Source organism: Episyrphus balteatus, chromosome 3, assembly GCF_945859705.1.
Source record: "Episyrphus balteatus chromosome 3, idEpiBalt1.1, whole genome shotgun sequence".
Classification (NCBI taxonomy): Eukaryota; Metazoa; Arthropoda; class Insecta; order Diptera; family Syrphidae; genus Episyrphus; species Episyrphus balteatus.
This window is the reverse complement of record NC_079136.1, coordinates 56145147-56162575: the sequence shown is the minus strand read 5'-3', so window position 1 is coordinate 56162575 and position 17429 is coordinate 56145147. Positions and strand designations below refer to the sequence as shown.

General features: G+C 30.4%; 1 protein-coding gene across 6 annotated transcripts in view; it reads left to right on the top strand.

The window, feature by feature from the left end:
* LOC129917253 (H2.0-like homeobox protein) overlaps nucleotides 1-17429 on the top strand; it is a 105532-nt gene that overhangs the window by 57959 nt on the left and 30144 nt on the right. For all 6 annotated transcript variants that reach the window (XM_055997677.1, XM_055997676.1, XM_055997674.1 and 3 more), the window contains one exon: nucleotides 6064-6329. In XM_055997677.1, the coding sequence (XP_055853652.1) occupies nucleotides 6064-6329 (266 nt within the window). The remainder of the gene's footprint in view (nucleotides 1-6063; nucleotides 6330-17429) is intronic.

Sequence of the window (17429 nt, the reverse complement as noted above, 5' to 3'; positions counted from 1 at the left end):
CATTTTAATAAAATAATCCACAGATTTCCTCACACAAACAAACACACACCAAGCCCCAGAATAGAATTCCTCACAAAAAAATAAAAAAAAAACATTTGTCATATTTCAAACCATCAATTAGCATATCATTTCGATTTGTCATTTATATATGAACCAAGTTGTACGAGTATTATTATTGGAATTATCATGAGTGCTCCTATTTGTATTGCTGATGAACTCAATCTTGCCAATCTACATTATTGCTGTTCTTAATGACATCGTCAAAGCAATTTTCCACGAATGAATATTTCAACAAAACGATGAAGAAAAAGAAAAAAAAAACACAACTTTCATATTGCGAACAATGACTCAATTTACACAAATCGACTTGCAAGTTCCCCAACAATTCCAATGCTATATAGCTTAAGCAACTTTTATACTATACACATTCATGTTTACACCAATAAACGTCAAAAGAAAACATCAAAATAGAATCCAAACTGTCAATTTAAGTGGCAATGCATCATCGTTTAACCCGGCGGTCGCCGTACTACTTGGTTATACATACTTTGGCTGTTGTTGTTGTTGATGCCATTTTGTGACTCATATGCATCAGAAAATTGTGAAGTATACTCTTTATCATTCAGTTTCAGAGCTAAAACGAGTAAATATGAACTAAAGACAGGAGCGTAGTAGGGTTTAAGGCCTCTGGAAATATTCGTCTTCGTCGAAATTGTTGTTTTAAATGTTTTAAATAAAACTACTTTGTTTTGGAGGTTTTAATCAAATCAAAATTTTTTCAACATATTAAATTTTTGAGACATTACTTTAAGATTCCAAAATATTTCAATAGCCGAGTAAGTGATTTTTTTTTTCAAAAATTTCAGTTTTTCTTACTTAAAAGTCAATTTTTAAAAACGGTATTATAATTTTTTTTAAATTTCGTTTTTTAAGTAATGATTAATATTATCTTATAATAACTTAACGTTTTCAATACAATGTTTTTTTCATTTTTAAACAACATGAAGCAATGTCATTTCATTGTCTTAAAAATATAAAATGGGAAAAGTTCTATAGAAGGATTTTAGTTCCACGGATCAAAAATTGAAAAAGAAAAAACCTTATTAGTTATTACCTATAAACAACTTTAATTTAAGGACTTTTTTTTTAATCTTACGTCGCACAGTGGGCCCATATGGCCTTAGGCGTCTCAAAAATCTGTAACTTTGTTGTCTTTTGTGATAATTGCTTCAAATTTGGAACATAATGCCTTTGATATATAACGAATCATTCAACTTACTTTTTTTTGAAATTAAAATTATTTTTAAGCTTTTAAAAATTAGTCAAAGTTCAAAAAGTACGATTTTCGCTTGATTTGGGTATTTAAAAACATCTGTAACTTTTTTGTCTCCTGAAATAATTAAACCAAATTTGGAACATATAATCTTTAATGTATCAGAAATCATTGAGCGTAGCTTTTTTTAAATGCAAATTATTTTTGAGCTTTGAAAAGCTAGGCAAAGTTCAAAAAGTACAATTTTGGCTCGACTATGGCGTTCCAAAAATCTGTCATTTCTTCGCGTCTGAAAATAATTAAACCAAATTAGGAATATATTACCTGAAATGTTTAATAATTAATTTGACACACTGTTTTTTTAGCTAATATTTTTTATTTAAGTTTTAAACGTTTATTCAAAGCTAAAAAAACTACGATTTTGACTAGGCTAGAACGTCTCAAAAATCTGTAACTTTTGTATCTTAAAAGATTATTTTCTCAAATTTTGCAAAATAAGATAAAACTGGTGTATGAGTATAAAATAAAGAAAAAATACATATAGTTTGTTTGTGTTACGTTATTTGAAATTAAAGCTATTTTATTGAAAAATTATAAGAAAAATATTGATTATACTCATTTTAAATAAAGTCGTTTGTAAGGCAAAGTGAAATAGTAGAAAAACTACGCTTTTGAGAAAAGAGCAAAAAAAAAGAAATCACAAAAAAAAAATGGTTCACGAAAATCCTTCTTAATTATATACTTTAAACGGCTCTTTTGAAAATCTTCGAGTAAAATCAAAGTCAGTAAATAAAATCTCTATCTTACTTTTTCCATAGATGAAATTTTTTTCAACAATTTCAATATTAAATTCTAACATTTTTCTGCTACCTTAGACTTTTTCTAATAGTACAATGACTGAATTGTTCAAAATACAAATATCTTCAATTTCGGGTGCATATACTAAGTCTAAGAGCCACAGCAAATTTTGGGAGTTGAGGTATAGCGTAAAACCAAGATGTGAGAATGCAGTTTTATAGCCTTATGCGTTCTTGTAACGAACTCAAAAGTCTGGCAGCTTTAAATCGCGGCTTTATATGGTTTCCGAGAGGTTAAATATCGCGAGTTTTCCAATTAATGTGAGTAGGCTAAAATATCACAAAATCACATTCTGAATATAAGGACTGATGCTCTGTCATTTCCCCAAGGCCTGAAGACATCAATCTTGACAGTGCGATCAATAGAACTCAAGATATGTATTGAAACAGGTCAGGATGCACCAAAATACGTTTTTTTGTACTATCTCTTTCGACAGATATATCGTTCTCTATCAAAAAAAAAAGCAGATAAAAGCAGCCAATTCTTTTTGTATCTTTTAGTACATAAACCAAAGAACAAATTTGTGAAAAAAAGTAGACAGCGGAAACATTTAAAACTCAATTCGAAATTAAAAAACTGCAAATAAAAGCTTATTGTGTGAAAAAAGTAATATTAATTAAAAATATATTTTAAAAAATTTTTATTTTCAGCAATATAAATAGCAGTTAAAATAAGGTTTCCAACGACATACAACACTTATATAGTTTATTTAAATATAGTTTTGAAAACGTATCGTGAAGATTTGGTTTATTTTGTTACTCAAACAAAGTATTTTCAAGTGGAGACTTCAGATACAATTTTGTAATAGAGGAACTCATTTTAAAAATCAATTTTTAATGAAAACATATAGATTGACTTTCCCTTGATTCATTTCCGTAAAGAAATTACCAAAAATTAAAATTTCATAAAAACCATTTTTGAGACGCAAATGGTCCTTTGGGCCCATTGTGCGTCGCTTTACTTTGGTTTTTGAATACTATAGTTTTCAACGCAAAATCATTCTGAAAAATACAAAGAAATTTTCATAGATTTGAAGTTGTTTGATCAATAAAATGTTTTTCATTTTTCAATGCAGCACACACTTTTTATCTGTGATTTTTGTTTTTAACAAATAGGAAATTTAAAAATTGAAAAGTTTTTTTTGAAGGTGTTTTTGTTCTATTTTTGAATTTCGATTTTGATATCTTAAGGATTTTGGGGAATTTCTAGTTAGTAATTTTGTTTAAATTCTTTTTTTCAAACGACACAATTCTGCCTGCCTTATCTAAAACTCAAATCACTGAAGTGATTTCGTTCAAACTTGATAGTTATGTTTATGTGCTTTGAAAAATTCCCTAAAGGGCAAATTGAAATTTAAATTTTATTATAGGCACTAAAACTAATGAACCTACCATGTGACCAAAATGGAAAGATAAATTTAGTACAAAACGTCTATAACAATTTTGATTTAAAAAAATCTGAAGGCTTCAGCTGGTCCAACTTTTGAAATAAAACACCATATTTCTTGCACGCAAGTTTTTTACAAAAATATTTTAGTAATTCGAGTTTAAAAATTTAAAAAAAAAAGTTGTTTTCGGTTTACCGACGATAATTTTATGTGATAACGTCATAAGAAAACAGGTTGTGTATTGTAAAAAAAAATGATCTGAAAATTATTTATTTGTCAACTTTATTGTAAAAAATGTGTAAGATAATAAATCTTACAGTAAATTACTTAAGCTAAAAATAAGGACCTTACATATTAACATATATCTGTATCAGAGAAAAAAGGAATAACTTTTTGAATTCAACTCGTCTGTATTTTTTTATGTTTGTTACCTGGACGGAGTGAACCAATTTTGATTCTTTTTGTATTGGAAAGCTGGTGCCTGCAGTATGGTCCCATTTCGTTGATTTTTTAAACCATAGGAACTATGAGAAAAAAAATTTAATCTAGTTTTGGTCCATGGAGGTCGGTTTTGTTTTTTTTTTTTTTGATAAAAATGATTATTTTCTTTCTTATTACATATGTATATGAATTTTTTATATCAAAAGCTCACAAAAAAATTACACCGTTAAAAATTTTAATATTTTTTCTAAAGAATAAAGCCATATTCAAATTTTTTTAATATCCAAAAGGTATAAAAATAATTTATTAAAAACAATAATTTTTCATGAAAAAAGTGAAAAAGTCAATCTTTTTTATCTTCATACACCATTAAATCCATTTTTAATATGACAATTTAAATTAATAAAACATCATCTGAAATCTTATGATTTCACTTTTTATATGACGCTTCAATCATATTTCTACCATGCCTACAAAAAAAATTTGAATTTTTTAAAGCCAACCATGTCGATATTTCAAAATGGTTTGAAAGAATAAATAAACTGGCTCGTAAGTCAGTTTAGGTAATTTACAATTATGTCCTTTCGGGTTTCGTTAAAATACGGCTGGATCACTGATTGAAATTTGATGAGGAACCGAATAGCCTGGAAAATATCGTGTTTAAATTCTCAAAAATGTAATGTTAATTTTCACCATAATTCAACCCTGAACTGATGATGAATCTGAATCAACATTGTCTTGAGACTACTACTTTTTGTTTTTCAGTTTAATCGTTGTCTTATTGTTTCGACATATTGTCATGGACACAGTCATTATTTTATCATTTAAAGAAGTTAGGGAGACTCTAAAAATCGCAGTGGTAACAAATAAATTTTTGAAATTTACACGGTCACTATGGCGTATGCGTAACTTTTTTTCATTTTTTGTTTGTTAATAAAAACATAAAAGTATTTGGTCATCCGTTGCTACTGTACAAAGAAATTTCTGGGCTATGCATGCATTCAGGCATGCCGCTTACTGAATAGTTACACCCCTGGTTTGTGTATGATTCGTCTCGGTGTTTCCAATAATGATGATGATTGTTGATGTTGGTTTGGTTAGTATATTTAATTTGTGAACTTGTTCAATGTTATTTTTATTGGTTGTGGCCGACGAGCGAGCTATAACGAACAACAACGGCAGCGTGGCGTTGCAACAATTTAAATTGGAACGAATGCGCTTCGCATATGAAATGCTTTTTATTTATTAAGTTATTTGTTTTGTTTTGTATTATTTTTTTTCCTTCTCCTTCTTCTTCTTAAACTCACTAAATGAGAGGTTTATTTTTAAAATTTATACCTCCATCATCATCGTCAACATCATACACAGACCACAATTTAGCTTCGCAAAGATGATCATAGCTCGAACCGAAACCAACCCCAGCTAAATACTCGTTCCTTTTTATAAATAGTTAAGTTAAGTGCTGATGCTCTTCTATACGTATAATATTATTAAGTGTTATTTTTAGAATCATCATCGTTGTTTTGTACTCGTTCATATATAAAAATGTATATCGTTGCACGCGCTGGAGTCAATTAAACGATTGGCGTTTTCCGGACTTGCAAAGCCATACTCGTCGCTTTTAATGCATTCGTTCGGTTAATAATTGCAATCGACCGCAGTATGTTAATGATGCTGATTGCCAATGAATAAAATACTTATCGGGATTTAATAGGCTTTTGTTTTTATTTCTATTTAAATAATAGTAATATATTTTTGTTTTATGGGCAGTTAAGCCATTTAGGAATTTGTTTCAAGAGTATTGAATGATATTGCGCATTCATCGACTTTATTATTGTTATTATTGCATTGCAAATAGTTGGTATGCAAGTTTGTAAAACAAATGGAATATTTTTGCAAGGTTAGATACTGACTGAGTATCGGATTGACGCCCCAGATCTTGTAGATATATTTTCTGAACAATCTCTAAGTAAGCCTTAAGAGGATGAATATTCGTGGGAAAATCTTGCAATTTTCTTGTCTTAGAATTTCTTAACTATAATCTTTTGCAAAAATAGGATAAATTCAATTTCAAAATATTTTGATAACATTAATTTAATTTCAGACCTGCCTTCTAAACCGCATGTGAAAAAGAAGAAACTCTCTACCGATTCTATTCCTGCTGCTGAAGTAATAAAAGAAAAACAAATTGAGACGACTGAAGATGACTCGGATTCAGGATCGACAGATAATCGACGGAAAAAGAAGGCTCGTACTACATTTACTGGAAGACAAATATTCGAATTAGAGAAACAATTTGAAATTAAAAAGTACCTTAGTTCGAGTGAAAGGACTGATATGGCGAAATTATTAAATGTCACAGAAACTCAGGTAAGAAAAATGGAATCAATTGAATATTTTTATATTAGAATTAATAATTTAGAAAACTACACCAATTTTTTAGTATTTGTTGACTAATAAATTAAAGCACAAGCAACCTTTTCATTTGTTGTAGTATCGCGTGGAGAAATGGTTAGTGCGATATCCAATTTTTGTACAATTTGTTTGGATGTTGATTTTTCGACATCGAAGATAGTCTCGAAGCACAAAAGTGCATTTTCTCAAATAAGTCATGAAAATTTATAATTTGTGGGAATTTTTTTAGAAAATAAACTAAACATTTTAGGATCAAAAGTACATTTTTTAGGGATAATAAGAAGGTAAGTATGAATGCCCGAAAATCTTTCATCTTACATCAAGATAATATTCGAATGTTTTTTAATTTTATTCTCCTCTGTCTCATCAAGTTTTTTTAAACAATAACAAAATATGTTGGCCAGTTTACAATGAGTAGTTAAGTTGTAAATTCACATGAATTGTTATTTTCGTACCACAAAATTAATTTTCCGTCGGCAAATTTTTTTTCTGCTTTTTCGCAAATCACGCAAGCCTTGCGATTTCGAACTTTATTACTTGCTCTATAGGGCAAGTATTGGTTTCGTGTAGAAAAAAAAATTCGAGGTTATAATCAATACCGACATTACGATGATGGAGAAGATCAAAAAAGTGGTTTTCGTCATGCCGTCCGTCGCGTCGGTCTGTGCGTCTGTGCGTATGTGCGTCTGTGCGTCCATCTGTACATCGAGCTAGGGCCTAAACGGATGGACGGATTTGCTTGAAACTTGGTACACACGATTTTTCATAATTCCCTAGACCCGTTTTTTTTATTTTTCTAATATCTCCTTTTAAACGCATATCTCCCATATAAAGTTTTCGAGGTATTGCAAATTTCTCGAAAACGGCTCTAACGATTTTGATTAAATTTGGTGTAGGTAATACTCCCATTGATTCTTACAAAACTGCGTTTTTAGTTTTTCTCAAAAAATGCGGAGAACGGAAATATGACGTTGCCGTTTTTCAAAAATTAACATATTTTTTAAGTTCATATATTTCATCAAAACATGAGTTAATTTTATTCAAAAGGAGATGGGGCAAAATTATATGGGACTTGGGCCATGAGCGTACATTAATGAGACTAGTCTCGAATTGAAGCTGGAGCTTAGTATATTCAATATATGAAGTTTTTTTTTAAATCGAAAGTCAGGGTCCTGAGATATAAGGCTCCAAAGTTCGTTCTGATAACCATTTTCTGTCCCTTTTATATGCAAATATCATTAGAACTATAAGAGCTATATGTAAGTTTTTGATGTCAAATGAAAGGTTTTTTTTGTGCCTTTTCAACAATATATAACACATATTACACATAAAAAAGAAACGGCGAAAAAATAAAGAAAAAGTAAAATATTTATGAAAAAGAGAGTAATCCTGAACAAGTTTAAGGTTGACCTGAAAAAACGACAAAAACTAAGGATGAGGCTTTGTTCCTGAAAGCCTCTGCAATAATAATCCGCTTTTACCAAAATCGGATTAGATATTTTTTCGAGATATCCCCGTAAAAGGGTTTTTTTTTTGTGAAAAATTCATACCAAAGCAAGGCACGAGTACGATAACTTAGGCGCCGAGAATTGACAACGGCTATTTCTAGAGGTGTTCAAAACAAATATTTTTTCTTACGGGAGGGGGGGGGGGTCAATGTCCCTCCCTTTAGGCGGGAGGGGCAATTTTCAAAAGAAATACTTGAAATCATAAAAAAATTATTAAAAAACAACGGCAACACTTACAGTTATCAATTATACTTTTTTCAAAAGCTAGAGTTATACACTTGATTTTAATTTTTAAATCAAGATATTTCAATCAATCGTTTTTGAAATAATCGATTTCAAAATCAACATTTGGGAAAAATAAGATTAAAAAAATACATTGGATACTATTTTTGTCAAGTTTTTCAATGAGAAATTGATTGATGAGTAAATTGTCTCAATAATTTCCTAATCAAACACTGAAAACCATATCTTCTTATGCCTTGCTTCTAGTTTTTGAGAAAAATGAAAAATAGAAAAACTAATTTCTTAATCAGATTTTTATTTTCTTGGCTGTTTACCATTATCAAAAATCAGAAAAGATCGATATTCATACATAGAGTCAGTAAAGAGCTTTGTTCTTCTTAAAAAAAAAAACTAGATTCCCATTGTACGCTCACCACAGGCGAGCCCTGATGGTGCAGAGAATAGTCCCCAAAAACTTAATCCACTGAAGGATTTGAAAAAAGTTTTCTTATTTTACAATTTTCTCAAAAACTAGAAAGCATAAGAAGATATGGTTTTCAGTATTTGATTAGGAAATTATTGAGACAATTTACTCATCAATCAATTTCTCATTGAAAAACTTGACAAAAATAGTATCCAATGTATTTTTTTAATCTTATTTTTCCCAAATGTTGATTTTGAAATCGATTATTTCAAAAACGATTGATTGAAATATCTTGATTTAAAAATTAAAATCAAGTGTATAACTCTAGCTTTTGAAAAAAGTATAATTGATAACTGTAAGTGTTGCCGTTGTTTTTTAATAATTTTTTTATGATTTCAAGTATTTCTTTTGAAAATTGCCCCTCCCGCCTAAAGGGAGGGACATTGACCCCCCCCCCTCCCGTAAGAAAAAATATTTGTTTTGAACACCTCTAGAAATAGCCGTTGTCAATTCTCGGCGCCTAAGTTATCGTACTCGTGCCTTGCTTTGGTATGAATTTTTCACAAAAAAAAAACCCTTTTACGGGGATATCTCGAAAAAATATCTAATCCGATTTTGGTAAAAGCGGATTATTATTGCAGAGGCTTTCAGGAACAAAGCCTCATCCTTAGTTTTTGTCGTTTTTTCAGGTCAACCTTAAACTTGTTCAGGATTACTCTCTTTTTCATAAATATTTTACTTTTTCTTTATTTTTTCGCCGTTTCTTTTTTATGTGTAATATGTGTTATATATTGTTGAAAAGGCACAAAAAAAACCTTTCATTTGACATCAAAAACTTACATATAGCTCTTATAGTTCTAATGATATTTGCATATAAAAGGGACAGAAAATGGTTATCAGAACGAACTTTGGAGCCTTATATCTCAGGACCCTGACTTTCGATTTAAAAAAAAACTTCATATATTGAATATACTAAGCTCCAGCTTCAATTCGAGACTAGTCTCATTAATGTACGCTCATGGCCCAAAAACGCCCCATCTCCTTTACAGACATAATTTTGAAGTGTCAAAAATAAAAAAAAAAAAATTAAAAAAGTTTTTGAAAAAAATTTTTTTTAAGTTTTTGAAAAAAAAATTTTAATTTTTTTAACTTGCAAAATCTTTCGAACAAAAGATCAACTAAGGTCAATTTCTCTAATAGTGAAATAAGGCCAACTGTTAAAAATTAGTTTTATAACCCCAAATTTTTAAAAGTTGACCTTAATTCTAGCCATGTTATACTTAAATATTAAAGTTTCATTTTAGCAAATGGTTTTTCATGTTTTACAGGCTTATATGTATAACAATTGTGGTATTTGATAGAACCTAATACCTGCATTGGAAAATGTCATTAAAAAAATACTTTAACCTTGAGTGGCAAAAAAACGCAGCGTAAAATTTTTAATGACCAACATTGATTTAACGTTCAAAAAAAATTACATTAAACATCTTTGAGTTAAAGACTTTAGCTAGGTTGCAGTTTTTTCAAGTGTGTTTTTTTTTTTCTTTATTTTTAAATTTGAAACAATTTTTACTGAACTAATTGTAAGCTTTTTTGTTTAAGATCTTCTTTATTTTAAAATGTTTGTATTCAATGCAAAATCATTTCCAAAAATAGCTAAATCAAAGTGGTTTTCGTTGATTTCAAGTTTGAAGGTGACTGTTAATACTAACTTTAATTCTTTTAAAATCTGTTTTAAAATATTTAAATGTAAGAGCCTCTAAAAAAAGAAAACCATTTTAACAGTTATCATGTTTATACACTGAGGGAAAAGCGACCTTAAAAAAAAAACCAAAACCACATTAATTTAAAAATTATTTCGAACGGTTTATCATTGAAGATTTTAAAAACAATAAGCAAAATACATTTTTAGTTGTTTTCCTTCTTTAAAGCAATGTTAATCAAAGAATGTAGTTTATCTTTGAAACAAACACGTTTCAAATTCTATTTGTTTATTTTTTTCCTCAGTGAACCAAACATGAATTGAATAATGAAGGCCCGGAAAAACAAATAATTACATATTTAAATTTTGGCTAATGAAACTAATGCATCTTAAGCTTCGCGCAACTTAAAACAGTTTTAAATGTCAAATTTGCCAAATATTTTTGTTCTCTATTAAAATTATGAACAAATTTGCCTCTGTGAATAGAAAAACTTGGAATATTCAAGCTCTTCTTAGTGTCATAACTCATAACTGATCAAATTTAGTTGTATGCCACTTTTTGAAAGCCCATAAACCCCAAAAATCTGACTTAACTAGAGAGTTGGATGAAAATAGTAAAAATCGAAATCCTGAAAATCCTAGAATCCCCCAAACCCAGAATCCTGAAAATCCATATTTCCCAAAGTTAAAAAATCTCGAAATCCAAAAATTGAAATCCTGAAAAATTATAATAGTTTGCGCATTTTTTTTTATTTTATATAATTTTTCCATTTTAGAAATATAATCCGAAGTGTAAAGTTTAGAAATAATGTAGTAAACAACGGACGTTTGAAAATCATTTAAATTTGTGCTTTGTTGTGTTTAGCCAATTATGAAAAGTTTGGTTTTTTTCTTTTTCGATCTTATTTTCGGAGTTTGGCCTCTTAATTTTATTTTTTCGAGGGATTTTGAATTATCTGGATTTAAGGTTTTAGAAATTCTGATGGTTTTCGGAATTCTGATTTCTCAGAATTTTCGGGATTGTTTCACTCTTCTGCAATTTGTCATTTTGGTGTGTTTCTTGAGTTTTTCATCACAGTAAAGTTGTAGTTTTTCTCAATAGTAAGGGAGAAAAGGTATTTGTCATCAACTGATTTGAGATAAATAAATAGAAAAAATAGATACCTAGCAAATTTAAAAATTATTTCACAACATTTTTCTAAACCTAAATTTAACCATGATGAATTTTTTGAAAATGACTGTTTTGTTCATTGGTTTAAGCATGCGTTTGCAAAGTTGTTCAAAGTTGTCTTCATTTTTATTGATTTATTTGGAATTATTGCTCTTAATTGAAAATTGTAAACTTAATTTTCTGATTGAAATTAATCTATAAACTAATGTGTTATTATTGAGTTATAAAGATAACTACATTATTTGCTATTTCTAGCATTATGAAATGAATTTCTCAATTAATCAAACAAAATGTGGTTTCAAAGTAACTAAAAATAGATAATACAAACTCTGTACATTGTAACTAATCAAAATTGTTTCCCCAAAAAAAAATCAATAAAAACTCATACCTATAACATCGTATAATAAGCCATCAGTAATTTCATAATAATTAAAATGGAGTGCATTACAGAAACTACATTCGCCAATTAGGGAAATGGTATACAGCTAATACGTATCGACATCCAATTTATCCAAAATCATATTTCGCGCAACATGAAATTTCTATCCCCATCCCCGCTATCGTGCCTACTACCGCTATCAAAATTATCTGACTATCAATTAACCACTTTACCATCAGCTCTCTCTAGCATCAACATGCAATTGGATTTTTAAGCTTCTAAACAGCTAACCGATGGCATATTTCCAAAAGCAACAACAACAACAAACATATGCATGTGTTGTGTGTAAGTATGTGTATATACCTTCCGTTCTCATTAGGTTATCTAATCTGCTTGCATTAGCATGAAACTATTATTATTAAAACCATAAAGATTCAATTTTCTAGATAATATTTATGGCCAATTTGGTTATTAATGCGACCCTTCCTAAAAGCTCCAAGCTGGGGGGGTGGAGAAGTGGGCGTTTGATTGGGTTGTACATGCGGGAATATAGCATAAATAGCAATTATACGTGCCGAGCCGGGCAATCTGTGTTACACGACGACGAAGTAGATGATGATGATGATGACAACCCCTGGCTATCTCTGGCCACCTTCAAACTAAATTGTATATCGGCAACAACAATAGGTAACCCCCTTTTGAACACTATTACAACGATTTTAACGTAAAGAGGTGCTAATCAATATCGATAGTTGGCATCATCACATTAATGGGCAGCAACCCTTCTGGCGCGAATATAATCGGTGTTCGCATGTATCAACAGCACCAGAGTACCACCACCAATTTAGATAGCCATTTGTATCGCATTATAATGTGTACATCCTTTCCTACCCCAATGTCCCCTATATTATCCATTCGATACTCATATACATAAACGTCCTTATATATATATGTAGTAAAGTGCAACAGCAATAACAATAACAATCCATTCAATATGCACAGATTGTTGCAATGTTAATTTATTCTAATTAGTCAATAAATCTCAATTAATATCATGCTCACAATGTGGACAAGACCCCCATATGACCGGACCGCGCCAATGCTACAAATTCTTCTTGCCCATCAGCGAGCGAGCGACCCCTACACTCCTAATCGTGTATAGTATATATGCGCTTCACCGCCCCCTGTTTAGTAATGATGGTAGAGATTGTATAGAATGAAGTACTTACTATAACCAGAGTAGATAGATACTAATGCAAATTGAAGAGGGTATAGTTAGATGGGAAGGGGTAGATTTAATAATTTCAGAGCATTTAGCGCAGCAGTTATGTGTGCATTGAATACGAAAAATATTCATAGTGGGCGACATTAAATTAGACACATTTTTTGCACACCAAGTGCCGTTATACTTTTTGTATAGATTTAAACCCTAAAATCTTGAAATTCTTATCTAAAAAAAATTCGAGATATGATTTTTCAAAGTTTTTTTTCGTCGTTTTTAAAAGCAAACTAAGTTAGGACTATATTTTAAGAATAAATGATCTATCGTAATAAAAGAATCGGCACCTCGAAGCTGAATAAATAATCAGGAAACACTAGAATAGGTAGCTTTTTCTGTTTCACTTCAGATGTTAATGATCAATGTATCAAAACGGAAATTTTTCAAAAAAAAAATTACTTACTGAAACAAATTTTGAAAATTTTTCAAATCATTGCAGTTTTAAATTTTGTATGTGCAGTAGACTTCTTGGCAAAAATACATTTCTTCAAAATCTATGGATAATTTATAAAGATAAAAATATTCGAATCTTTTTGTTACTTTTCGAATTTCTGTCTATAACTTGAAAAGCCGGCCGAATTTGAAAACTTGTATTAAGAATCTTTTTGTAGATAATTAAATTTCCTACCGATATACAGGGTGTCCGGTAGAAAATGCATAATCCTGAAATAGAAGATAGGTGCACTTTTGACTGTTCTGAAACCGAATAGAAAAAGTTTCTATCATACTTTAAATTTCATCATCTTACGTTTTCTTTAACCACAACCACGAATGAATGAATTTTATAAATTTCTTATTTTTATAATTTTCTACAATAATTGGCTCACTACATAAGAAGTCAAAAGTTTTTATAACTGTTGCATCTTTTCTTTAAAAAAAATTCGAAATTTGTTTTTCGATGCAAAATGTGAAAAAAAAATTTTTATGAAAATTTTCAAACACCTGTGTTATAAAAAATATCGATAGAAACGTAGGTGGCCAACTTTTTTAAAAATATGCGAGTCCAAAGGAGATTGCAGAATGGTAAAAGTTTTTATCAAATACACAGAGAAAAATAGACCACATAAAATAGAACAAAAACAATAAGATTTCTCTATGGTTTTCATCCAAGAAGGAAACCTTATTAAAACAATCGGGTTTTCCTTATTGTTTTAAAATCTGCAAAAAAATAAAAAAAAAAACCATCACCAGGCTGGGAATCGAACTGGAGACTTCAAATCATTAGTCGCCCACCTTACCACCTGAGCCAATCTGCCATGAAAATATTGATCGCGATTTTTGTTCTAGTGCTTAGTTGCAAAAAAAATCAACTTTTCAGTCAAATTTTAATAAGATTTTCTCTATAAAAATAATAAGAAATCTCCTTAAAAAAACCTTATTAATCGTTGATTTTAATAAGATTTCCTTATGAAATGTATGGACGGTAAAACAATATGGCAATCTGTTAGTTTTTAGCGGGTCATATTTTTCTCTGTGTAGTGCTAAGTTGCAAAAAAAATCAACTTTTCAGTCAAATTTTAATAAGATTTTCTCTATAAAAATAATAAGAAATCTCCTTAAAAAAACCTTATTAATCGTTGATTTTAATAAGATTTCCTTATGAAATGTATGGACGGTAAAACAATATGGCAATCTGTTAGTTTTTAGCGGGTCATATTTTTCTCTGTGTAGTGCTAAGTTGCAAAAAAAATCAACTTTTCAGTCAAATTTTAATAAGATTTTCTCTATAAAAATAATAAGAAATCTCCTTAAAAAAACCTTATTAATCGTTGATTTTAATAAGATTTCCTTATGAAATGTATGGACGGTAAAACAATATGGCAATCTGTTAGTTTTTAGCGGGTCATATTTTTCTCTGTGTAGCTACTAGGAAGTTATTGGTACCAAAGTTCAAAAAAAGCCTATTAATTTAATAAATTATTTTAACTGTGAAATCTTAAGTTTTTCACATTGCTGCCACAAATGCATGGATTCCATCAGTTTTTTTAATCAGTCATATTTTACAATAATTCTTCTTACGCATAGCTATTAAAAAAGCGTTATAACCGTTGAACAATGGCTATACACAAAAATAATTTAATTTTTTTTTTCATGCAAAGTAGAAAAAAAAAAATATTTGATAAAATTGTGACCAAATTGGAATTGGTTGAGGTAACAAAAGAATTGACCTGATGTTAGAGCCAGATTGGGGAAAAAATCCCGAAAACCGAAAACCCAAAATCCCGAAAACCCAAAATCCCGAAAACCCAAAATCCCGAAAACCCAAAATCCCGAAAACCCAGAATCCCAAAAACCCAAAGTCCCAAAAACCCAAAATCCCGAAAACTCAGAATCCCGAAAACCCTTTTCTGGATTTTGGTCTTTCTGGATTTTGGATTTCGGGATTCTGTCCGTCTCCCGTTAGAGCCTAGCCTTTTAACCTTTTAAGGCAATAGAGAGTCAAAGATGAAAAATTTGAAAACATTTGGATGTCAGCAAAATTTGGATGTAGTTTTGAATAGGCATACAAATTTTAATTTACGTAATGGTCTTATGGAGTAATGAATTTCAAAAAAAAAACTCTTCCGGGTAAACCACATTACCGATCCTTTCTAACAAACTCCCGAGCCCAAACACGCAAATCACCGAATTTATTCATCATCAATGTTTATTTTGTAAATTACCTTAACCAATATGTCCAAGTTTTTCACCAATTTTTCGATATTTATCTAAGCCTTATTCCTTTTAAAAACTAAAAATTTAAAATGTACCAAAGTTTATAAATGTAACTGTTTAATTGCATCACATCAGGTGAACACAAAACGTCCCCCTTGGGAATGCAATCAAATAGACATCTCGCAATGTGTATTAAATTTCTTGTACATACATACATATATAAATTCGCACTGGGGTTGTCCACATATTATAATATGTCTATTTGTATCTGCATACAAACCTACAACATATAGAATAGATATTTCGCGTTTAATTGACCCCGAATGCACTGAATTGGCCTGCCATTTATATATCTAATATACGAGCAGATGTTATATGGCTAGGGTATAGGTCGAGGGGCCAACGGGCATATTCAAATTCCCATCTAATCGATTGTACACGGCATTTGTTTTATTATAAAATGTTATATTTGCCACCGCGCACTCAATCACATTCCAAATGTGGCTGAGAGAGTGGGTTGGCTTTGTTTGGTGTTTTTCTTCTATTTTAATTTTATTCAATTCAATTGCACGACTATATTCTCGGTCGATATAACTATTTGCCACCATTTATAGAGGTTAGATACAGTTAAGCGAATTCAAAAATTAGCCCATACTATCTATCTATAAAATGGCAAATGGTGGCAATAAAATAAATATTTTATTGGCACTTGGCCAAATAATACAAAATAATTTCATTAAATTGTCTGACACACTGATCTGTTCTTCTTCGGCTTCGTATAGTCCGTATAACTCATATATGCAAGAACTTGATGTTGATGGTCATTTAAATCGGCCATATGCCACCTGATTACGGGGAGGGGGTGAAATTTGGTGAAGAAAAATTAAGAAAAAAAAAAAAGTTGTACTCTTTTAACCTGCCTACCTTTGCGCCCACCCACACCAGACAACCACACATTGCCAACCGACTAGCCAGCACGCCTTACCTTCCCTTTGCGACTCTTGCACACGTTAAGCGTGCTGCTGCTGCGTCTACCAAGATACAAGCTGTTTTGTTAGTAGTACCTACACACATTTTGGCGTGTTCTATTCCCAGAAGCATTGTGTCATAAAAGCGCCACTAGTGTGGCGGTGGTGGCACGGCACTAGCGACTATAGCTCCGCCTCCCCTACGGTCTCGTTGGTTGGCTGCTGATTTTTCCCGCCACCGCACTCTACCGCTCATTGTGTACTAATTGATTTATAAATAATTACACAAAAAAAAAATACAACAAATTGTACATTTATTAACTGGGAATGTTTTTTTTTTTTTGCAAGAGTATCGGTGTGCAATGTAGAGCTGCCAACCAATACTTTTATAAATCAATTGGGGATAGATTTTTTGCTATTTTATAAGTTTTTTTTTGTATTTGCACCTTAGTGGAAATAAGGCTGTGAGTCCTCAGTTGTTATCTTAAAAACAAATTCGACTTTTATGCACCAAAAGAAGTGCGAAAACAAATATTGTTCAGAAGCATTGAAAGATTTATCTACCTTTCTAACAATTCCTTTCGATATCACAATTACTAAGAAAACTGCACTGTTATTGCACTTTAATTTGCGATCAACAATATCAATCAGTTTATGCTATCACCCATATCTTATAGTTGAATTCCACTCTAAGTGACAGAATTTCTACATTAGACGAAACTTTAAAATAGGGTAATTATTGCTAAA